The 25,589-nt window shown below is 46.3% G+C and overlaps 1 protein-coding gene across 1 annotated transcript in view; it reads right to left on the bottom strand.

Annotated features, from left to right (window-relative positions):
* The window catches only part of FRMPD2 (FERM and PDZ domain containing 2), a 122,541-nt gene that overhangs the window by 34,832 nt on the left and 62,120 nt on the right, over window positions 1–25,589 (bottom strand). The window contains exons 13-16 of the mRNA XM_070615847.1: window positions 18,898–19,053; window positions 14,571–14,756; window positions 9,140–9,287; window positions 2,124–2,334 (exon numbers count right to left, since the gene is read on the bottom strand). Coding sequence (XP_070471948.1) covers window positions 2,124–2,334; window positions 9,140–9,287; window positions 14,571–14,756; window positions 18,898–19,053 — 701 coding nt within the window. The remainder of the gene's footprint in view (window positions 1–2,123; window positions 2,335–9,139; window positions 9,288–14,570; window positions 14,757–18,897; window positions 19,054–25,589) is intronic.

The raw sequence follows: 25,589 nt of genomic DNA, 5'->3' as shown, positions 1-25,589 counted from the left end.
CGATGGTGGGTGGTTCCATGTGAGCCCAGATTCAGCTCACGCTGACAACATCCTGCCTCAAATTCAGTCCTCTTTCTGCCCTAGAGCTTCCTGTCCATGTGGGGTGCCCTGCAACCCCACTAACCTCACCTCCCCCAAAAGTATAGGAGAATTAGTATCTCCCACCAACAACCTTCCTCCAGGGGGATGGGAGCTGGTGCCCGAGTGTCCACCCTCCTGTCCTTCAGACGGACGATTCTGGAAGTCCTTCTACACACCTCTCATTGGAACTGAGCACTGATTTCCCAAAACCCTTACCTTGAGGACAGCATCCCCCGTTTCTTTGACTTTCCCTCCTTCCCCGTCTCATCTCCCTGCTCACTACGCTTCCTGGCATCGCCTCAGCAAAAACCACCTGCACCCGAGTCGTTGTCCCAGGCTGTGCTTCTGGGGGCCTTCCAGACGACTAGAGACCCCAGACTCCCCTTTCTATATGAGGGTTACTAGTAACCCCTGAAGTGAGTTAGTGAGGTTGTGAAAATTGGGCAACCGTAAAGTAAAATTAGAGCAGAGCTTACTGAGCTCTCCAATTCAGCTTTCTATGGAGAAGGCTGGCCGCCAAGCAGTGCCGCAAAGCCCCCACTGTGCACGCCCAGTGGCAGGTCACGGGAGCCCCACCATCCTCAGGAGGGATATTCTGTAGTCAACATATTCTCAAGGTGGCCTTGAGTCAGTCACGGCTTTTAAATCATAAAGTACTCTAAGTTTGAGTGACAGATCAAAGATGGTCACCAATCCTCTGACCCTCCTACATTGGGAGGTGGAGTCTGTTTCTGCTGCCATGGAATCTGTGCTGACCTGGGACGACTTTGACTAAGAGTATGGCAGATGTTGACGGTGTGCCAGCTCCAGGCCCAGCCTTTAAGAAGACTGGCAGCCTCCCCTCGTGCCCCTAGAGCCCTGAGCTGCCATACAGAAGCCTAGCTACCTGCCTGGAGGCACCATGTGGAGAAGGCCAGAGACTACACAGGGAGTGGAGGAGCCCAGCTGAGCTCCCGGCCCAGCCGTCCCCACCAAGGGCCCAGGCATGTGAATAATGCTGTCTTGGGGCCTCCAGACCAGACTTGCTGAGTGCCACCACACGACCCCACTCCATACTACATGAAGCAGAAGAATCACCCAGATAAGCCCTGGCTGAATTTCTCACCCAGAAAATTGTGAAAGAGAAAAACAGAATGGTTGTTGTTCCAAGCCACCGTGCTTTGGGGCAGTTACACAGCAAGAGACAATTTTGCTTCATCACTATTGACTGAGTCTGCAGTGTGTGCTGATACATATTTACATCAAAAGAACTTGAGGCAACGATCTTCTAAGAATTGCTTTAAGATACATAGATATCACAGTTCAAATGAGTCATCGTACCCTCTCATCAAAGCAGACGTATAACTCACCCAAAAAACAGCTCCTTCAGCAGCCCTCACTGGTCACGTGTCGTCTGTGAACCTGTGCTATTTATAGAACTTGCAGTGGAAGTGTAATCCCACTTCTAGGCTATTTTGAAATCTATGGATCATCGTGTGATAATGCAAAGTTGTATTTATAAGCTCGTTATTTTCACTTGCAAATTAAATTACAAGCACCCCATCAAGAGAGAAAGTAGCACAGTGTGGAGGTTAAGAGCAGGGGCTCCAGGGCCAGCAGCACACGTTTGAATCCCAAACCTTCCATTTCTTCCCGTGCAGAACTGGGAGAACAGTAGAAGCACTTCCCAGGGATGTGAGAGTTAAATTAGTTGATGTGTGCAGGTGCTTAGGACAGTAACTGGGCTGCGATAAGACCAAACAGGCCTATTGCAACTTGTGTATTTTGTCCTCCTCAGTTTCGTGTTATCACCTAGTTCTTTCTCCACCAAAACATAGAAGCCACGTAGGAGCGAGATGGGAAGTCTGCCCTATAGCACTTAGCAGAGATTTCACCCCTAGCTTGCCTTCAGGAAATCTCTGGAAATAGCTGATAGTTATCCAATGAATGTATACTTCCCTTAAAGACCTGACATCCTCTAAACCATTTCTTCAGGTACAGATGGCTCCAGAGCACCAAGTCCCTGGCGGTTTGGGCCCAGAGAGCAGATGTGTCAAACTCACCTGGTGCCAATTCCTCGCACCCCTGTCTCCTTGCTGGTTTCCACGGTGAAGTCATCCAGGGACGCACGCAACAGGCCTCCTGTGGCATCCTCCAGCCTGGGTGTGAAGAGTGTGTTCTCAGAGCGCGACAATCTCTGAATCCAAGAAAGAGGCTTAGGCTGGGCCAGGTGTGCAAGACTCAAGTTGGCCATTTGCACATGCTTATCATGGTCTGAAATTTGGGAGATGAGACAAACATAAATACACAGCCGAATGATGCTGGCTCCCTCACTCTCATGGCAGCAACACATCACAGGCTCCCAGGCTCTGTTCTCGCTTTCCTTTCTCTGCCCTGAGAGGCCTGCTATTTTTCCTCCTGCTACCTCATGGCATTCCTGTGATTAGCCTGAGAACACAAGTCTTCCTAATTAGCACTCGCTAATGAAAGAAACCTCACAAATACACGAAGGAAGAGACGAGATGCTCTCTCTCCGCCTGGAGCTGACAGCACTTGGAGGCAAGGTTGTGATGGTGCTAACCCAAGATAATTCCCGGGAATGTCACAGCGCCAGCACAGCCTTGTATAAAATTAACTGCCACCATCGGCTCTGCTCGCTGCCTTCACAAAACGGTCCTCGCAAATCCGCTGTAACACACGGGTCTGAAATTTCCAGGTCATGCTCTGCCCCGTGGAACACAATCTTTCCTCTCCACACAGCTTAGTTTCCCTGGTAATAATACTTAAGTTAAGGTCCAGTGTTCTGACATATCAAAATGTATCAGATGCCTGGAGTCCTCCAGCGTTGATGCTTCCCTTTCTCCCTTCGTGCAGGAGACGTAATAAATGACTCTAACCGAGTCCCTAACTCCAGACCATGGACGTGAGTGACTCTCACCACTTACTACCCATGTTGTTCATAAGAACTTGGGATCTGATGGAGTCTATAAATTAACTAGCTTTATACAAAGCCCAGTTTGCATTTTGAAGAAGGAAAATGATGACTATCTTGTGACCATCTGTTCCCTGCTAAAAGTGAGAAGGAAAGAATGCTCAGGCAATGGTGCCTGTGCGGCTGCAGATTTGTGTGTGTGTGTGTGTGTGTGTGTGTGTGTGCATGAGCATACATCCAAAGCGCGAGGAGCGTCTCCACTGTGAGCATGCCTGTGGGCATTTATTTCCTCAAGCAGACGCCCCCTCTCCTACCATGGTGGCTGGTTCATTGCCAAGGCTATGCCCACTGAAAAAGGTAGGCTTTAAAATACTTCTGAGATCTTTCTGCGTCTATGAAGCATTTGGTACCATCACTCACATATGGTGGGCAAGGAAGTAAAGAGCATCTAAGGAATTTGAACACAACCCACAGCTTTTGCACAAATTCCACAGCATCTTACTCCAGAGCTTGGACCCGTTCAGACGCAGAGCAGCAGCAACGGTAACATCGACACCGATAGCTCATATGGACTGATGCTCATTAGGTGCCAGGCCATGGTAGGCACATTTTCTGCATTGTCTCATTTCATTCTCACAATAACGCTGTGGAGGAGATATTATTATACCCCCTTTATAGATGAGAAAATGTGAGGCTAAGAGATAGTTAACAATTTTCTCAGTGTCCGAGGGCTAGTGAGTGGTCCAGCAGGACTCACACTCAAGCCGGCTGACTCCACAGTCCACACTCGAAAATCGAGGTGCCAAGGACACAGAGACAAAGACAGCAGCACAGGAGATTCACCTGAGGCAGGCTCAGCCTTCTGATTGCCAGGACCCAAAGGGACAGTGACCTTGCGCTTAATTAGGTGGATATTAATACCCACAGGGGGACATTCTGGGGAGAGATGGCAGTGGCAGGGTCTCAGCTCAGAGAGGTTTAGTGGGTTCGAAGGAAGCCTTTGTTCAGAGGTTGGGGGAACAGAAAGAAGGGGCTGTCCCCAGGGGAGGGGGGCTCATGGAAGGTGGCAGGGGATGGAGAGCCCCAAGGGCCTGGGTTCCAGGCAGGACACTGTGCCCAGCAAGAAGCTGGAGGGCATCAGGGCTGTGAGGAGGAAGCCGTGTTAACAGGACAGGGGCCACCCAGCGAGGTCAGCTTATGAGGGCACAGATGTCAAGCACTTATGTCAGGCACTCAGCAGGGGGCTGGCCAGCCTGGTAGGGAGCGCCATCATCCTCATTAGGCCTCAGCTTAGTGGGCCTCAGCTGGGGGGACAAACAGTGATGGAAGGATCAATCAGCATGTAGGAGAGCCAAGAGTTGATAAGCTTTCAGGAAGGGAAGGAAGAGCTGCCAAGAATATCCCAAAGCCACTGACGCACTGAGGGCAGTGGATGGTTTCTGTCCACCAGCCATGGTGACTCACAGCGTAGCTGCGGCTCTGGGGAGGTAGCTGACAAATGTCCGAATCGGTCTGGATGGCCAGGGCTGAAATCTAAGTTAGTTACAGCGTTTCAAGGGCACAGGAGCATCCAGAGCCAAGGGCCGTGAGGAAAAGGAAAAGGGAACCAGGGGGAGAGCGGGGCAGCCCACTGCAAAGCTGCAGAGTCTTACAGCTCGTGGAAGGGCTGAAAGTGTTCCTATAGCCCTGGGCCGCCATCTGAAAGAGCCGAGCACTGGCCCCTGGGCCCCTCCCCAATGCTGACGGATCCTGCCTGGTTTAGTCCTGAAATTACGCACTGGTAAAAGCTCGGTGATTTTTCTCTCTCCCCTGGGAACCAAATATAACCATAAAGTAATATGTTTGTTGAGGCAATTCACAGAATGACTAAGAAACATTTGGAAAATGTTCACCTTCTCAATGATCAAAGAAATGCAAAATGAAACAATAGTGCAAAATCATTTTTATCTATCCAATGAACAGAGATAAACATGATATTATCTATCCCAGCAAGGAAGCACCGAGCTAGCAGGAGATCCTGGCACGTGAACGACGCTCAGGGAAATACAAGGGGCTTAAAAAACCCCAGCCTGTGTCCCAACAATGACATTTCTGAGATCCAGCGTAAAAAAATAATACAGAATACCGAAACATTTTTCTTCCAGTGAGGTTTACTGCAAAATTATTTACAATGTTAAAAAATGAAAAGCAAACTTAAAACCAAAATAGGGGAAAGATGAAGTAAATGACTGTATTTCCACACTAGTCATCCATTCATTCATTCAAAAGCCATGTATCGATCACCTCTCATTCTCGCAGAATCAGGCTTATCTTCGTGGTCTGAGCCTGGAAAGGGACAGGAATAGCATTGCAGGCAGAGGCCACACTAAGCACAGGGGTCCCAGAACCTGAGCTGTCCTCATGTGTTCAGCAGCCTGCAAGCCAGCAGGCAGTGTAGCTGGAAGGCAGAGTGGAGGAGTCATAGCAAGAAGTAAGCCAGGGTTGGGCCAGACGCGCCATCCTAAGAAGTCTGGGCCTGTCCCTGCAGACAGCAGAGAGCCACTAACACATCTTCAGTGTGGACGAACATGAGTGTATCGGTGCTTCTGAAAGGTCACCGTGAAGGCTGAGAGCAGGGTGAGTTAGAGGGCACGTGACTCCCAGCAGCAAGCCCACTGGAGAGCATTTGGTGACAGCTGAGGTGGGCAAAGAGGGTGTAGGTTCACACTGTCCCAGGTTCTTGCGGGGGTGGGGGGGTGGTCTCAGTTGAACAGGCCAAAGATCATGGAGGAGGGAGTTATAAGAGAGGATGAGAGCAATCGTGGACATGCTGAGTTTGAGGATGTATAGGGCCATCAGATGGAGGTAGCCAGTTCTCAGCTGGATGCAATTACTGAAAATGGCATCTGGAAAGAGAGTTTGCAATATGAAGAAATTTTTTAAGAGGCAAAGAAAAATTCTCTAATTTTTCCAAAGAAGACATACAAATGGCCAACAAGTACATGAAAAGGTGCACAACGTCACTAGTCAAATGCAAATCAAAACCACAACAAGATACCTCACAACTGTTAGAATGGCTGTCATCAAGAAGACGAGTAACAAGCGTTGGTGAGGATGTGGAGGAAAGTGAACCTTTGTACACTATTGGTAGGAATGTAAATTGGTGCAGCCACCATGGAAAACAGTTTGGAGGTTCCTCACAAAGTTAAAAATGGAACTTCCATATGATCCAGCTATTCCACTTTTGGGTATTTATCCAAAGGAAATGAAAACACCACCCCAAAGAGATATCTGTACCCCCATGTTCTTTGCAACATTATTCACAACAGCCAAGACATGGAAACGATCTAAGCATCTATCAACAGATAAACAGAAAATACATATATATATACAATGGAATACTATTCAGCCACAAAAAAGAAGGAAACCCTACCATTCACGACAACATGGTTGGCCCCTGAGGGTATTATGCTAAGTGGAATAAGTCAGACCGGGAAGACAAATACTGAATGTTCTCACTTATATGTGGAATCTAAAAAAGCTGACCTCATAGAAAGAGAGAGTAGAGTGGTGGTTGGCAGGGGCTCGGGGAGGGGGAAATGGGGAGATGTGGGTCAAAGGGCACCGACTCCCAGCTGTAAGATGAATGAGTTCTGGGGATCTAACGTACAGCATACTCATCCTAGTTAACAGTACTGTATAATATACTTGAAAGTTGCTAAGAGAGTAGCTCTTAAATGTTCTCAGCACAAAAAAAATACGGTAATGATGTGAGGGGATGGAGGTGTCAAATACCTTATTGGTAATCACTTTACAATATATAAGTGTATCAAATCATCACATTGGACACCTTAAACTGACATATTTTGTATGTCAATAATATTTTAATAAAGCTGGAAAAAATAAAATAGCATCAACCCAGCCAAAGAAAAATTGTCTGAAAGAATCCTTTTACTGGCAATGTTAGATGCCTGAAAATTCCTATAATGGTGGAATTTGCAGTGTGAGAAAACAGTATATTATGAGCAAAATAGGCTGAGAAGGACTAATTTCACAAGTGGGCCTGTGGAGTCTTTATAAATATTTTATGATCGCTGATAGCAGGCGATAAAAGCAATAGTGATGATGTTTCACACTATCTCGCCCGTAGCAGGTAAGATATAGTTGATTTACATTTATCATCTCCAGCTCCCTGGAGACATCCTGGAACCGCCACCCTGAGGTTCAATGAAATATTTAGATACTAATTTGGTCTTACTGCAAATAATACGTCACCTTTATTTTCTGTGTTTGGTTCTGCATCCGAACGCTCAGAGATCTTGCTTCCTGGTTGAGGCCCCATCCGGGGACCCCATGTGAATTGGCTGCCATCAAACAAAACCCCCACGAGCAGGAGCTGCCGTGACTACTCACACCGAGCATCGAACGCCAGGCAGGGAGCTAGAAACATCACACACGCCATCCCGCTGGAGCGCAGTGTATGGCCAGGGTTCTCAACGGAGGACACCAAGCTCAGAAAGGGCAAGTGAGTTGCTCAAAGTCACGCAGCAGGTAAGTGGCACTGTCCCAAGTCTATTGGACTCCAGGGGCCACATTCCAAGCCAGGGGTTCTCAAACTTTTATGTGCGACCAAATCACCTGCGTTCTTTTTCAAATGCAGCCTCTGGTTCAGTAGGTCTGAGATTCTGCATCTCTAGCAAGCCCCAGGTAACGTGCATGCAGAGACCGCTCTGTGAACACGAAGACTGAAACCGTTGTGTTATATTCTTCCCTTTTATAACCAAAGAAGATAGACTGCTGAGAGATCAACAGCCCGTGTGAGAAACCTAGCACTCAACGCCAAATCTCTCTGGTCCTAAAGCGCATGTTCCGGCAAGTTTCGGAAGGCGGTCCGCACGGGTGAAGGGCGCAGACGCCCCGCCCACAGAGCTGCAGGTTCAAATCTCAGCCCCGCACCAACCCGCCAGCGCGTTACTTCTCCAAACTTCAGTTTGCTCCGCCCACTAATAAGGGTCCCTGCCTCCTTGGGCCGCAGGACAACTGCCGTTTGAGAAATCAGTATATCACGAACATAAATGAGATAATTTGCATAAGGACTTGGCGTAATGCCTGGAAAGAGTACCAACAACAATTACAAATAGTTCCATAGCACTTCCTAAATACTCAAATCTTAACTCTCTTATGTAATGCATAGCCTCATTGTAACTAATAGTGTCTTTCCTAATTATATCAGTAATAGATGTTCACTGTTGAAAGTTTGATAAATACTGAAAAAATACACAGAAGAACACACAATCACCCTGGCACCCCTAACTCACAAAGGTGGGAACAGACCCACAAAGGTGTTTTGTCTCCTTGTGATGCCCGGTCCTGGACCCGGTGTAGCTTATTTGCATATTCTTTCTTTCCTGTTTTATAACGTTAAAATTAACCAGATTGCTATAATGGTGTCCATACTCGTGCTATCCAATGCAGGAGGTACATGTGGCCATTTGTATTTAAATATGTTAATCAAAATTACAAATTTTGTTCCTCATCGGCACTTACCACCTTTCAAGGGCTCAGTAGCTACAGACCGGTAGGGACCCCACCCTGAGTGGGGTAGATATTTCCATCATCAAAGCCAGTTCTGTCAGACAGTGCTAGATATGGTTTCATCTCATGCTTTTCCTCACTTAGCACTCCTTCATGTCATCATTCTCCAAAAACTGATTTGCATGTCTCAACTATATAGACGCACTGTGATTTATTTCACTAGTCCTCCTTTTGGATATTTATGTTGTTTCAAATGGTCACTGTTATAAATAATGTTCTAGTGAACACTCGTGAGCATAAACTTTTGTGTACTTCTCTATTTATGACCTTTGGATAAATCTCTCTCTACAAGTAAAATTAGAGACCCAAAGGACATAGATTTTTTAAGGCTTTTGAGATATATGCCCAATTGCCCTCTAGAAAGATTGTATCAATTTGCCCTCTCAATATTATTTAGTTTAGCATTTACCAATCTAAGAAAAAATATATATTTCATTTTAATTGTATTTCTTTAGTCATTAGGGAGATTTAAAACTCTTTAAATGTGTCTGGATCAATCATATCGATTTATACAAACTATTTCATGAAATAACCAACTTGCCACACTGGAGGTTGAGAATAATGTCTACTTACCAGCTACAACACGGGGCGAGCTCATCTTAGCATTGAACCCGTGCTGGGCAGAGCAGAGGCCCAGCAAATATTTACAGGTCTTGCCCGAGTCAGTGACAAACGTGTGCTTTTTCCCCGTGATGCTGCTTGTGATGGTGAACTTCTTTCGCTGAAAGAAACAAACACAGACTTTCCTGTTGAACGTCCATATCCATCCGCTGCAGCACACACTCCAGAGAGAAAGCGAGTGCAGGAGCCCCAGTTCCATATCAATTACCAGGCATCCAGCAGTGTATGACAGATGTTGTCTGACTCTGGACCAATATTTTTTCTTAAAGAAGATCCCTCTTTTTATTTTTTCCTTCATTCATAAATCGAATGTTTGTTTACGGGGCAACTGCTATCTGGGAAGGAGTGTGCTGGGTGAAAAGAATATAAACTGAGTCAGGTGCACACTCGGCCCTCAGCAAGCAGTGACCAGAATCCTGTGTCATTTTGAAAGGCTCTTAAATATACCTATAGTTTTCAGTGTACAAATTCCCAGAAGTTGCAGACAAACCCTCAGCTGGCAGGGTTGTAGGACAGACAGAAGCACTGCATGTATTCTCCCATTTCTTGCTATATGTGCCAGCACATAAGAGCTTTCTGGGTATTAATTCATTTCATCTTCAAAGCTACAGAATGAGGCATGTCCTGTCATCATCCTCATTCTGCAGATGAGGAAACAGACCAAGAGCTCTCAGAATACAGCAGGAACTGAGGTCACATCACCAAGAAATGCTTCCCACATTTATACCTCCCACATACACAGTGATAATATCTGTACAGCTCACCGGGATGAGCCAGAAATTACTGTCTCTATGGGGTTATCTATATGGAGCTTCATGGAAAAAGTCCATAACTTTTTGCCATATGTAATTCTAATAAGAACAATCAAATATAAAGTAATAGAGATGATATTAAATATGAATTTATTTATAACTTTCACATCAAATCTCTATTCTAGATATTCTAGATATTTCAATAAGAAACTTGAGCTTGCTCCTATGAAGATCACTTTATATGCCTGAAACGCCTGATTTTCTTTAATGCTGATCCCTTTTAATTCGTGAACATCACCATTTCTAAGAAACTCCATTCACACAGTCAGATATTAACAAAAGGCAGCTAACCATTCACTGCTTTTCCTCTGAAAAACACCTTTTTACCATTAACCTAATTTTAGATAATTTGAGCATTCTCTAAATATTCTTTTCTTTTATTGACAAATGTAATGTTGAACTTCCTTACACTAACCTAAACAGATCGTGGATCCAATTGAACTATACTATATCCAGCATTTTTTAAAATAATGTATTTTTTCAAACATTCATAGAAGCTACCTTACTAGCGTTAATAATTCTTCTTTAGTATTCAAAGTATAATAATGCCTGAACTCCACTATAGATCATTATATCCACCCATTTCTAAAGTTGAATATTTGCTTGGAATCCATCCACTTTGTCAGTACACACTGATACGCCTTCATACAGTCTTGACAATTTCGTTCTAAGTTCACTCAGGTATTAAAAAATTTTAGATAAGGAAGTTTTTAAAAACCTGATAACTATTTTTTAACAAATCTTAAAAGAGAGAATCATTCACATACACACGCACATCCCAATCTTTCTTCCAGCTCATAAACTCTTGACAAAACTCTCCTTTTGGACACCAATGCTCTAAGGTATTAAAGGCCACAGAGAATGGAATTCTGATCCCATTTCTTGCCATGAAGCTGAAAACAGTGTTGACTGCAGTGGTTTCGATTTTTTTCCACTTTGATAACATCATTTAATGGGAAATTCGTATCCGCAGGCAAACTTTCCCATAGGCAAGTCACTCTGTGAATAAGACAATGCATAACCTGAATATCAGGGTTTTCAGCACAAACATGAAGAATTTATTTACATCTCTGATGTTATAGTACCAACACACTCAGTGCTTCTGGAACATCATGTTTGTTTCAAAGCATTGGTTTCCCACCTCAAATATTTCATCCCCAGTGGTTTTATCGTTGTTGTTGTTTGTTCACATGCTAATTTGTTGGTTTGGTTTGAAACATCTTTTTGCAGAACGATAATATTCTTCTACAGGCAGATTTGCTGTAAAGCTAATGAAGCTGAAGGGACTCTGGAAATGTCTTCACATGTTTTTGTAAAATGTGGAAAGTAAGATGCTTAATCACTTAAGACCACTGACTCTTCTTTCCACTCCAACTCCTTCCCACTTCTTCTCACCATAGACAGTGTTGCATGATGTGGAAGCAGATCTCGCTAAGGAGAAGTTGAAATGGGGATACATTTAGTGTAGATTCAGTAGGGTTTATTTACGGGGTTTGAAGTCTCTTCTGTATTAGTTCCTCGCCAGCCATCCCAGAATACTCCGTCCATTGGGCCAATTCATCAAAGTCTCAGCATAAAGGTATAGGGCCAGTGGCCATAGGAAATTGACCATGCCTACAATACCTGGCACCAGGAGTACGTGGGGTCAGCGCTGGAGGGAAACAAGGTTTGAAACGTACAGAGCCAGAGGCCAGTCTGTGGGAAATTTCTTCAATCATCAAAAATGAAAAACTGTAATTTAATTCTCAAAAACACCCAGACAAGTGGAAGTTCTGTTCTAACACAGATATACTTTGTAATTGCACATACTGCGTTATCAATGCACGATGCAATACCTGTCTTTTTCTTATGGGAATCACACGAAATAGAATTTATTAGGTTTCCTGTGTTAGCAGCACGGAAACCTATAGGGTGCCACGAAGAGCAAGGATGTCTGTGCAAAGCTGTATGTTTTATGCATCTCATCAGTAATAAAAACAGCTTTCAATCAGTTAGGGTAGAAGAAAGACTAAATCATATTTCTATCCTCTCTAGAGAAAATGATATTACAAAAGTGTCATCACATGAAAAAGTAATCAGAGCATACGCCACCAAAAATTTGAAAGGAAAAAAGGAATCATAGAGTTTATCAGGGAGTTAATTAATAAAAATACTTTTGCGGGTATTTGTGATTTCACAGTATTTACTCAGCTTTTTAAAATTCACAAGTTGTGGTGATTTCCTTTCTCATCCTGAGTGAATATTCACTTGCAGGCTGCCGTTCATAATTGGAACTTTGTATTCTTTTCCTTAAAGAAAGCCATGCAGAGCCCGGCTTTCCCCCTATGCTCCCCAGACATTTTTACTACTGCTAATAACCGAGAACAGTTACTAACGTGGGGGGGTTCATCTTTCGACAACGAACGCTTTCTCGATTAACTAATCTGAATTGATGTCGTCTCTGTTGCAGACAGGCTGCCGACGCATCTACAAATCACATTCTTTGAAGGTAGCATTCTTCTTCATTTCCTTTGCTGGTTCTCTCCAGGCTGGCAAGATGAATGTCTGCAATTGTTCGAAGCATTTTGGTTTCCGCTACTAATTAGGCAAATTGAACCCAGCTTTCCGAGCTTGCTCTTGTATCATTCACCGAGTTCCCCGTTTTGTGTTTGCAGAAGCATGACGAATTCAAGTCATTTTCTGTGTAAGATGCCTGGCTTGTTTTGTGGCAAGAAGCTGGTGACATTACTTCACATGATGACTTTTCCATAAAAAGAGACATTCATGCTGAGGAAGAGGATGGTCATGAGGGCATGGCAATCCTAATTAGTGACAAGGGTCTTTTTAAGTTTGTCTTATGAACATGATGACTTTCCAGCTTTAATCAAGAAATTGTCTGCGGTCGTGGGTTAAAAAATATCTGTAAAAATTAAACCAACTTAAACGTAAAGTACTTACTTAAGGGGACTGTTAAACTTTATGGCTTCAAAGAATTCTCTTTTTCAAAATTACTTTTTAGGTTACCTGCATTTTTACAAAAATTTTGAAACAAATTACTTTGGAAATTGTGAACAATTAAACATGAGATAAAGAAAATAGGAAGCAATGCAATAGTATTGAATAAATTCAATAACTAAAATTCTTCAAGTAATCTCAAATTGAATTCAAGTAATTTGAGCCATTAAAATTCTGAAAAATTCACAAATATCAATATCACTTACTTTAAGCTATGGTCAAAAATATTTGGGAAAACGTCAGTTTGCTAATATTATAAAGCCTATTTTAATGAACTCAATTAAATTATACTCACTTATTTTTAGATGCAAGCTTTTTTTTCTAAATACAAAAAACACTTTAATATGAAATTCTATCAAGAATCATACTTTAATAATATAACTTCAACAGCACAGATGGAAGAAACAAAAACATTGAGAAAATGAATAAAACCAATTATGTTCAACTTCAGAAATTCTAATATCAGATAGTGATAACAAAAACAGCCATCTAGTCAGTAGGAAACATTTTAAAACCATAAGAGAAAATTAAATAGAAAGAAAAACTAAGTTTTTTCCTGGGCCACAAGCTGAAGAACTGCATGTTTTATAATGAACTCGTTGCTGGAGTGATAGCTTCGTGCCTGCGATGGTCCACAGGACAGGCAGGCAATGGAGCTCCTAGTTACCACTCTCTGCAGTGGGGACACACACAACATTTTGTTTTGGGTTGTTGTTTTGGTTTTTTTGGGTTTTTTTTTTTTTTTTGCTGAGGAAGACTGGCCCTGAGCTAACATCTGTGCCCATCTTCCTCTACTTTATATGCAGGACACCTACCACAGCATGGCTTGCCAAGCAGTGCCATGTCTGCACCTGGGATCCCAACTGGCGAACCCCGGGCTGCCAAGAAGCAGAATGTGAGCACTTAACTGCTACACCACCCGGCCAGCCCCTGCACACAATATTTTTGATGCCAAATTTATTGTAACTAAATTCAGGAAGTATAAATACTCCAGGAAATAATGTTCCAATACAATTTCAAACACTGTACTTTAATAGGGATTTTTTTTGTTGTTTTTAAAAGGCTTTTAAACTTTCAACAACTGTCAAAGGTTGGCGGTCCCCAGTGGCCCGTGGCTCACCTGAGGCCCATGGGAGACAGGCCAGATGCCTTGGCACACTGTGCACAAAGGGAAAATGAAAAAATATCAGGAAAATGTTTCCAAACCATGCAGACTCCACAGCACCTACAGTACGCTCTCCTCCCCCATTTCCCACTTTCATCTCGCTCTCAACTTCTGTGGCTTCTCCAAATTAAGAGAATTTTACCCAGAGAGAAGTGTAGCTCTCTAGAGTGATGGCTGTCCGTGGGAGTGTTGGGGGACTGCGCGAGGGATGGTTGAGAAGAAATGGCCTCCTGGGGACTCTCAAGTCCCCTGGTAGACTTCTTCCAAATACGCCACAGTGCATCGGAGTAGGCTAGCTGACCGGCTGTGAGCCTGTCTGGTTAGGAGGAGCTCTCCTGACTCATTGCTCTTTACAGGGGCAACAGATCAAAGGACAATGAAACACGGTCACTGATCAATGAGCTCCACTCACGCAAGTCGAAATCTTCCAGATTTCTCTCCACTGAAACCGCAAAGTTGTAATTCTGCTGTTGTCTTTCACCTCGTACACTATGACACCCTTGGCACAGATCCCCAGGGCCGTCTCCCCTTCTGGCCTTGTCTTCTCTGGGAGCACTCGATGAACCAGCACACCGTACTCCGGGAGCTGCTGAGTGACCTGGAGCAAGAAAAAGGCCAGTTTAGAAAAGACTGGCACACTGGTCTGAAATAAAGGGCTTCCAACTATTCCATGAAAAATATCTTCAGTTGTTCTAAAAAAAAAAAAAAAAGAGTATAATTGCTAAATAAGTTTAAGAAACACTGAGCTACACAGATCTCCTTACTACAGAAATTCTTGGAATCTCTAATACAAGAGCATTTTTCTTTTTTTTTTTTTTTGAGGAAGGTTAGCCCTGAGCTAACATCTACCATCAATCCTCCTCTTTTTTGCTGAGGAAGACTGGCCCTGAGTGAACATCTGTGCCCATCTTCATCTACTTTATATGTGGGACACCTGCCACAGGGTGGCTTGATAAGCAGTGTGTAGGTTCCACACCAGGGATCCAAACCGGCAAACCTCGGGCCACCAAAGCAGAACATGTGAACTTAACCGCTGCACCACCAGGCAGACCCCATTTTCCTATTTTTTTTAACCCAAGGAGTCCTCTTTTCATGGAGTGCCTAAAACAACATCCAGAATACAGTTATTATGAATATGATGCAACAGCATAATAATATTGTGAACAAGTTTTTAGAGTTCAGACTCTTTTGGGTCATCTCAGTGTAAAGGCTTCCTTTTCCCAATCGTGTCAATCAAAGTCTACTCCAATATTGTCAGGTCCACCCCTTCATTTTACAGATGGAAAAGGCCCAGGCACAGAAGGCAACCTTTCAGATGGTTAGCGTCACTGCTAAGTGAGATGAGCCGTGAACATCCTGCACAGAAAATGACCAATCACTAGCATTTCCTACCATGTGGCGGGGCCTCAGTGGTCCCCACAGCCCAAGGGCTGTCCTCAGCTTATCAGGTTAGGAGACTGAATTTTGTCAGGGGCCTGAGGGTCAATCAGAGTTGAGGACTGCATCAGGCCAACCAAATTCATAAGAGAATATTGTATAAACCTAACGCAAATGCTGTTATGTCTGGATGGTAGTCACATCTCTATCTTGGTCTCTACCATCCTCATCTTTACCTGGAAGACACCAGTCCTCATCAGAAGATTGAGGCCCTTGGACTCACAGCAGGAACATCTTGCTCTAGGCATCTGAAACCCTCTCAGAAGGGTTTCACTGGTGAGACCAGGTGTCCCATCTCTACCCGTCCACGTCTCCATGCTCTGCTGGGGGGCCTCCTGTGTCCCCCTCCTCCTCCATTCTCTGTAGCTGTTGCTGGTTTTCCTCTTGGAGGGTCACTTCCTCTCCAGGCTCTTAGGGCCATCTCCCCATTTTCCCTTCCCCCTGCATTGAGCAGCAAGGTTTAGACAGGACCCAGGCTTTGCCATCTTCCAGCCCATGCAGCACCCTCCCTGGACTGAAAACAGTTGGAACAAATGGCTCGTTTCTAGATATTCATCAAGAGGGTCACAACAATTCATATCCTTTGACCCTAAAATTCCTCTCCAGGGAATCTGTCCTACAAAAATACACTGAATAATCAAGACAGACCCTTCTCATAGTGACATTCAGAGCAGACTCACAGTGTTGGGTTGGGCGACTAGCCCTGGGAGGTAAATGATTTCCTAAAGTCAGTACCGTCTTAAAGGGGATTATCAGGCAGCCTTTACAAAGGGTATTTTCAAAGCATTTGTACTCATCTGGGGAATGCATATGTTATAATGCTAAGTGGGGAAAAATACCAGATACAACCAGTATGATTTCGACCACAAAAAAAAGAAAAGAAAATGTTTTGATAGAATAGCTCACCTCCTAGTTATGTGGAAAAAATGGTTCCACGGTTGAGAAGTTTGGAAAACACTGAGTTAACCTGAACATGCTGTTCTGGGATTAATATGCTAATGTAGTTATGAATCTTCCAGACAGAGTATGTTATTCAGCGTTACCCAAACTGGGTTTCTGCCAAGCCTCCGTCTAGTGTGAGATGATGAACTAGCAAAATTAGTCATCAGTGAACCGCAGGCCAATGGGCACCATCTGATAACGACAAAGAGGAGCCAGGAGGAGCTATAATCAAATGACCCAGGGACTGTTTGCGGAGTAACTGGGGTCTGTGATGGGGTCCAAGGATTCAGGGCCCTCCCGACATTTACAACCTAGTAGAGGGGACAAGGAATGTACAGAAATGACTATAACAGAGTGTTTTAGCAATCTGTGTCAACAACGCTTGAAATATTGCCACCTCTTCTCCCGGTAAATCCACTCATGAGATTCCATCCCCTAGGAATTCAGTAGAAACGCAGCTCAAGATTTGTGTAGAAAAAGCGCTAATCTCGGGATTGTTTAAAATAGTCCCACACTTAAAATAATTTATGTGCCAAACACCACCGTACTGAGAAAAAATTTAGGGCACACCATGTGTTGATTTAAAATAAACTTTCAAAACTTTAGTGAGATGGGATTATAAAAATACACAAAACTGCATATATAATGTAAAGCCAGTTTTAAATCCCTATGCATATACACATGTGAATGCACAGAACAAAGAGAGGAGGATAAATACACCAAAATGTAATTGGGCTATTTCTAGGAGGCAGAATCATGAGCAAACGGTTACTTTCTAATCACGGAAGAAAGGACTCTGTTTAAGGAACGCTCACCCTAACGAGAAGGGTCACAATGTGCTCTGGGGGTTTCCAAGCCCCCTCCAGTTCCTGTGTCTGTACCCCAGGCGGTACACAGCATTGGCAAGCCTGACCAGCCACCAAGAGGAACCAAAAGAGGAAACTGATAAAATTGCATGCAAATGAAATCAAATCTATTCAGTGTTCTCTGTCAAAGACTGAAAAAACGTCTCCTGCATTTTTGCTTATGAGATGGTGACTTCCTTTGCAATCACCATGGGAGGGAGGGACACTGTGAGCCTGGCACACAAAGCAGGGCCCTGGGGAGAGGTGGGCAGGCACCATCAGCCCTGCCGGAGCTTCCAGGAGGGCCAGTGGGCCCCTCCACTGGCTCTGTGGTTCTGTGGCCACTCTCCATCAGATGTGTGCTGATGGCTTTGAAGTTCCCACTTGTCCCTTGTCAAGGGCATGCTGCATCCTCTTGACAAGGAACACACGTGGTGGCTGCACTGTGGGATGCAGTGCGCACAGTTCTGCTGGGGATTCTCAAATGACACGCTTGCAGGTTTATAGCATGCTAGGTGTTGCAGACAGTTCTAAGCTACCGACCGAAAGGCAAGGCAGACCTCGCCTTGGCAGTTCTGATTTCAAATACCAGCCTCTAATAAAGACAAGAAAACATGGACAGAATATTTCTGTCTGTCTTGGGAGACTTTTGTACAGAGAAATGTATAAATCCCCAAGCTTCCTTTTCAAACTGCTCCCCAACTCTAAAGGCCAGCGGGTATCCTGCCCTGGGGGTGCAGGAGACGCCTCCAGCCATGTGCCCCCAGCTCCATCTGCACGGGCAGAGCGGCCATTCCCTCCCATCCTGATATAGAGTAACAGCACCATCCTGGTGTTGTTATCATTCTCATCAGGCAGTTATCACTGTCTTACACACCTGTCTGTCCTCCCTGGGGGCAGGGAATTCGTCCTTTCTGTCTCTGATCCCCACAGTGCCTGGCCCACATCTGGCGTAAGCTGTGGAGTGAGCAAAGTCTATCCATGGGGGCTCTGTGTGTGCCCACCAACATGGGGGACTGAAATGCCGCTGCTTTGCTCGAGGGTTGAAGAAAGAGTGGACCAGAGCTGGACCCACCCGCAGGGACCACACCATCTGTGCTGTGCCTGGATAGCTGCCCGGAAGCTGCAAACTTGGGGTCTCTCAGTGGCTTTGCCCTTGGCTCACGCCCCAGTTTTGTACTTCAGTTGTCCCATATGTCGTCTGTGAGAAATGTGGTCTCTCTACTCACAGAAAAGTGACTGTGAGCTCTAGGGTGGGAGAAAGGCCGGCCATACCAATGCTAGACCACTAACCCCTACCCGTCTTTAGGGATCGTTTCCAATGCCACCTGCTTCCAGAAGCCTCTCCTTGCCCCTCAGGGCAATGGAGCTTCGTTCCTCCCAGAGCCTCAAGTCCCTCGCTCGTACCTCCTCACCGGTCTGAGCACATCCGACCCAGAGAGAAGGCTCTGGAGGGCATTGCTGACTACATCGCCTTGAACACCAACATCCCTCTCAAAGGTACGGAGCCCTCACCCTCAAGAACTCCAGCTCAGCATCCTCTCCCCAGAGCATGGGGCTCAGACGGTGCATCTCTGAGACTTCGACCTGGACCCGGAAAGCGGTCATCCTCTCAATCAGACTTGCTGGGACGTAATCTTCAACTCGAAAGTAGGCTTTACTCTCTCCCTGCTGGAAATAAGATGCAGAAGAGAAGGTGACGACCAAGATGCCTTCTGGAGAGCTCTGAGCAGAACAGAAGTCTGTGTGCTGTCAAAACTCAGGCTGCGGCCCCAGGGCAAAGATGCTCCTCTGAAGAGCCCACCCGGGATATCTTTTTCCACTAAATTAGAAGTTGGGCCAAACCACATGACATGAATAGGAGGGAGAGAAGAAAGGAGCCACCCATTTGTGAGACCCTTCTGTATGCCCACTGGTCATCAGGATACTCTTTTGATCCTCACAGTAATCCTACAAGGACAGCATTATTATTGCCATTACCAAGAGAACAAGACAAATAAGGAAGGATGGCATTCAACAGAGCCAAGGTCACAATGCTTGTAAGTGACAGACACAAGATTTGGTCACCCAAAGCCCTCACACATTCTATGGTGCCACGCCACTTCCCAAAAGGTACGGAAAGCCCTGGCCCTAAAACTTTTGTTTCTTTTTATTCCTTTAGCTTTCCTGTCTGCTTGTGCTCCTGGCACACTGTCCCCTCTGACCAGGGAGGTCTTGGCTGCGGGACCATTTCTCCATGAGAAGGTGATCAAGAAGTAGCCCCCTGAATGAGAGAAGATCTGACACCCCCACCCCGCCCCAGGCCTGAACCTTCACCAGGTCTGCTCTTCAGGGAACCGGAGGCTGTAGCCCCACCGGGAGCGGCTGGCAGATCAGCATCGCTCGCAGCCTGATGCCGGGTTCCCGGATGCAGGCTCTGGGGCAGAGAGAGGAATGCAGACATCTTGGAGGAGTGGCGTCAGGGTCACCTGTAAAGAATGAGAAAGGCAGCACTTGGCAGAGCGAGTAGCTGACCCTGCCCCGTATTCCCGAATCAGCCCATCCCGGGCTCAGGCAGCCCCTCTTGGCCTAATCTCAGGCAAGACATTTTCCCACAGCTGAGGACAGCTGGCCACGAGAAAAGCAGCAGGGAGCCCGGAGCATCTGAACTTCTCAAGGCTTGGGGTGGGTCACTTGGCCTGAGGAAGGGATCTCAAGGGGACAGCACAGCATCCACTATATACCCACGCTCCTGGTGTGGCACAGGCCTGTCCCCATGTGGCTGTGGACTGAACTCCTCCAGCCTAAGGCTGGCCGGTGCCAGTTCTGAGCTCAGCTCAGAGACGCAGAGGGAAAGAAATTGCTCAGCAAGCTAGTACACAAAACTGCATTTAGTATGGCCAAAATCCAGAACACTGACAACACCAAGTGCTGATGGGGATGCGGAGCAACTGGAACTCTCATTCATTGCTGGTGAAACCAGCAACAAATTAGCCATTGATGATTAAGTAGCTAGGAACTGAAGGTTTTTTTTCCTTTTTGCAATTACTGATTACAGCTTTTAGCTGTTTAACTCACCCATTGTTAACTGTGCTGCTTAGGCAAAATGCTATCTGACTCCCACTAGGCTCCTACAGAGAACATCTTCCTGGAGCCTGGGTCACCATGGTAATGGGTGTGTGAGCTGTTTTTCAGGAAATAGAACCCCTTTGTCCACTCCAGGCTGGCTGAGTCCACCAACTCATCAACCAGGCCCGTGCAGATGTCCAATAGGCAACCTTTTGACGTTGAGAGGCTAAAAATTTCACCTTCAGATCATACTCATGCCGCCATTTTGTGAGCATACGTCCTATGAAGAGGCGTGAAGTCTGACTATGCTTGCACAGATCATCAATGACCTCACCTTCAATCCCCTCTCTCCACATTTCTGACCACCTTGCCCCTCATCCCGTAAATATCCCTGAGTCCCTATTTTTGGGGAAGTGGATTTGAGGCTCATGCTCTCACTTTCCTGCATGGCTGCCTTGTGAGTAAACTCTCTCTCTGCTGCAATCTCGTCGTCTGGGTGTTTGGCTTTCTGGGCAGTGGGCAAAAATGAACCTGGCGCGGTAACACTGGTGGGACTGCAAAGTGGTACAGCCAGTTTGGAAGGCAGTGTGTCAGTTTCTTACAGAACTAAACGTACTCTTACCATACAATCCAGCAATCACACTTCTTGGTATCTACCCAAAGGAGCTGAAAACTTATGTCCACACGAAAACCTGCACACGGATATTTACAGCAGCTTTATTCCTAATTGCAAAAACTTGGAAATGAAAGATATCCTTCAGTAGGTGAGTGGGTAAATAAACTGTGGTACATCCAGACAACAGAATGTTACTCGGCGCTAAAAAGAAATGAGCCATGAAAAGACATGGAGGAAGCCTAAATGCACATTACTAAGTGAAAGAAGCCAATCTGAAAAAGCTATAAACTGTAAGAGTCCAACTCTATGACATTCTGAAAAGGGCAAAGCTATGAAGACAGTAAAAAAGATCAGTGCTTGCCAGGGGGTAGGGAGGCGGAGGGGTGAAGAGGTGGAGCACAGAAGGTCAGGACGGCAGTGAAACCACTCTGTATGATTCCATAACGGCGGGTACACATCATTGTACATTTGTCCAAACCCATAGCCTGTACAACACCAAGACTGAACCCTAATGTAAGCTGTAGACTCTGGGGGGTAATGAAGTGTCAATGCAGGTTCTTCAGTTGGAACAAAGTAGCCCTCTGGTGGGGGTGTTGATAATGGGGAGGCTATGCATGTGTGGGGCAGGGGTTATATGGGAAATCTCTGTACCTTCCCTTCAATTTTGCTGTGGACCTAAAATTACTCTAACAAAAAAGTCTATTTAAACATTTTTAAAAAGTATTTAGGACCTTTGAGCCAGCATCTCATTACTAGGAGTGTAGCCAAGAGAAGAAGTCAATGTCGGCCTAAAAAAGCTCCAGCACAAACATTTATTTCCATGTCATTTATGAAAAGGAAAGATCAGAAGCAACCGGAACGATAATAATAGTAGTTACCACGTCCATGGCCCTTCTGGGAGATCCCGGATGCTGAGAGAACAGACAAGTGAGGGAAGCTCCAGCCCTGCTCCAGCAAAACGCCTAGCCATCCCAAAAGATGGTTAGGAAGGCCGTGGGAAGACACAGACCATCAGTGAGAAGCAGAATGCGAACCGAAGGTGGTCACCTTTACAGCGGGGTAAGTCCGCGGGGGTGGGCAAAGGCTGGAAGAGAATGCGCCCAGAAGAAAGTCGTCTGTTGCAATGATGTGATTAAGGATACTTACTTTATACCAAAATATCTTTGTCTCCCTTGTTAAACTGCAAATGTATTCATGTCACTTCCCTGCTTAGAATTCTTCAGTGGCTTCCAATCTTTCACTACAGTGGTTTCCAGATTCTTTTTCTGTCCAGTTCCAGAACCATTTATCACACCATATGTTAGCCCCTGAGGAGGGCACACGAAGTGCCTCCCGCATCCCACCAGCGTGCCCGCCCAGGCCGACAGCCGCTTTAGCCAGGGCTGCAAGGACACACCTGCAGCTCCCCGGACCGGCCGTCCCGCTTCCTGCCACTCACCGACGCAGACGCAGGAGGGGCTCTCCTCTCGGAGCCTCCCCCATCGCCCTTTGACGTGCCCACCACCGCGCCTGGCACATAGCGAAGCAAAGCCTTAGATGTGAGTCCTGGCAGTGCTCTCATCAGCTCATCTAACCTCCCAGAGGCACCATTTTTCTCAAATGGAAATAATCCCGGCCCTGCAGAGTTGAGGCAAGGCTCAGACGAGGCCGAGCCTGGAGCAGGCCCTCCAGGAAGTAGGGCTGAGTGTGCGCATGCGCAGAGGAATCCGTTTGCGTAATCTGCCTTTACGCGCACACGGGGTAGAGGAAAGGTCGGCCTATGGGAGCAGCGGAGAGCATCTGGAAACCGCGCTGGTCCCCAGGGCAGTGGGAGAGGTTGAGGCTGGGCAGGACCTGGGGGAGGAGCTGGAGGTGGTGGATGAGGCCGGAGCTGGGTAAAGTGGGTCAGAAACTGGACAGGCAGCGGGTTGCCAGAATGGGGCGCCCAGACACACCTCTGGGCCCCTGGGGCTTTGGGGCAAATGATCCCACAGGAAGGAGTTGGAATCAGTAAGGGGTCTTACTCAGGCTCCCCAGCTGCCTTCAGTGGACCTGGCCTGCAGTTTCCCCTACTCTAAGCCCTAGTTAGGGTCTCAGGTGTAAGATCGTGTGTGCGAATCCGTAGACTGAAAGTTAGTCTTTGGGTCGTTTTATAATAGAGCACACTTCTAATCAGAATGGGGGAGGGGGAGGGAAGCCTGCAGAGAGCAGTTATCACGTGGGTGCCATACATATGTACATATGTTACCACCTTCCATCCTCATGGCAGCTTTGCAAGGAGCCTACTATTGTCTCCATTTTGAGGACAAAAAGCCAAGGCTTAGAGAGATAATGTGCCCAAGGTCAAGCACAGAGCCACTGAAAGAGGCAGGGTTTGGACCCAGTTCTGTCTGACTCCAAAACTCAGGCTCACTCCTCTGCTCCATGGAGCCTGCCAAGGACAAACTAACACTGCCCCCAGAAGCCCCCCTACCCTGTCCACGTGAGCCACACACAGGATTGGACTAGAAACTGTAGCAAGGATGTCAACTGATGCGCCGGGGCACCTTAGAACACCCTCCAATGTCTTCTCCTCCAAGACCTTCAGAAGGAGCAGCACGAGAGCAAGAGGGAGCTGGCCCAGGCCAGGTAAGGCCCCCAGCCCTGGGACCTGAGGAGACAGGAAGGAGCTCCCAGAAGCAGCAGCAGTGACTGGGCTGGAGGCCTGTCAAAGGGGCAAGGAGGAGGTTATGGGGCCAGACCAGCTCTAGGAGACTGCCCTCCCAAGCTGGGTTGCTGCCAGGAGGAGGTGGTAAAGTCCCAGGCCCCAGGGACTGAGGGAGGTGCAGGGGAGTGGGGATGGGGGCGTTGGGATTTAACCCACTGTTCCGTGACAAGCAAGCTGCTGGCTTCCTGATGGGTGACTTTTATCCACAGTGTCATCCGGTCCAGAAGCCAGCACTCCATTCATTCATCCATCCACTCCTGAGACCAACAGCTCTTGAGCAAACTCCCTGTGTTTCAGGCACCACTTTGGTGCTGGGGAAATGACAGAACAAAACAGACAAACCTTTTCTCCTCAGGGGGATTCCATTCTCACAGAGAGGACAATAAGATTGATAAATAAATGGATATGCTGTGCCAGGTGGTGAAAAATGCTGTGAAGAAAAACACAGCAGTGTGTGGGGATAAAGAGGGACTTTGAAGACTCCAGACATGGTGGCACCTTCTGAAGATCTCATGGGAAGAAAGCGAGACGATATTGGTATAGTCTGAAAAGCATTTTCCAAACTGAGGCCTGCAACCCATGAGTGACTATGAAATCAATTCTGTGGTTCACGGGCAGTATTTTTAAATTGACTAGAATAGAACAGGAAATACCAGTGTACGTCAAATATAGAAAGAGTGCATCTCACCTCCAGAAACTTCTCTTCAGTTCTGTAATATGTGCGTGTGTGTGTGCTGGTTATAATGTCTGTCACTTTTTATCATGAGTCATGGGACAAAACATTTGAAAGCCACTCTTCTCAAGAACCATTCTAACTCTCGAGCCTGTCCTTGCTCTTAAACTCAGATGGGGGGACAACACAGGCACTGTGACTGAGGCCACACCTTTGCCCTCTCCACCCTACACTGAGGATGAAGAACACAGCCCCCTCCAGACGTCCACACTCAGTGGGGACCACAGCTTCTCCTTCTCAGACTCAAGGGACATTAGTTTCCTGGGGCCGCCATAACAAAGGAGCACAGACAACGTGCTTTAAACAACAGAAATTTATTTTCTCACAATTCTGGCGCCTGGAAGTCCAAGATCAAGGTGTCAACAGGGTTGGTTTCTTCTGAGGCCGCTCTCCTTGGCTTGTGGGTGGCCACCTTCTCGCCGTGTCCTCATGCGGTCTTTCCCCTGTGCTCCTGCATCCCAGTGTCTGTCTGGGTGCCCCAACCCCCTCTTCTTATAAGCACTGCAGTCATATTGGATCAGGGCCCCCCCCAGCCTGCCTCATTTTAATTTCATCACCTCCTTAAAGACTCTATCTCCAAATACAGTCACATTCTGAGGTACTGGGGGTCAGGGCTCCAACACATGGATTTTGGAGGACACACTTCAACTCACAACACAAGGCCAGACCCAGATGACCCCAGCAGACTCAGAACTTCAGCCTAATACATCTTCTCCTAATACATCTCACCAAGGATGTAGCTTTACTGACCAATAAGTGCCCACTGGTGGGGGACATATATTTTTGGCCATGTGCAACTGTTCCCTTTCTTTCTGGAAATGGGAACCATCCCCACTCCCCCTCAGTCCCCCCTCAGTCAGCATTTTGCATAGTGTAAGTTCTACCTGTGGCTCCCAGGATGGACATGTGAGTCAAGTCCAACCAATCAGAACATGGCATTTCCCTGCACAGTGATTGGCTTAGCGTGGGCACACGACCCTATCAGAACCAAGGAGACAGGACCTCAGGATTTCCATGGCATTACTGAGAGGGTCTCTCCCTTTGGTGCTGGGGTGCAACTAGGAGGGTGGAATCCAGAAGCTGCTGAAGGCAAACCTGACTGAGGAGAGCACACAGCCTGGAGA

Source organism: Equus przewalskii, chromosome 1 (assembly GCF_037783145.1).
Source record: "Equus przewalskii isolate Varuska chromosome 1, EquPr2, whole genome shotgun sequence".
Lineage (NCBI taxonomy): Eukaryota > Metazoa > Chordata > Mammalia > Perissodactyla > Equidae > Equus > Equus przewalskii.
Note: the sequence above shows the minus strand (reverse complement) of the source record. Positions and strands in the feature narration are given on the sequence as shown.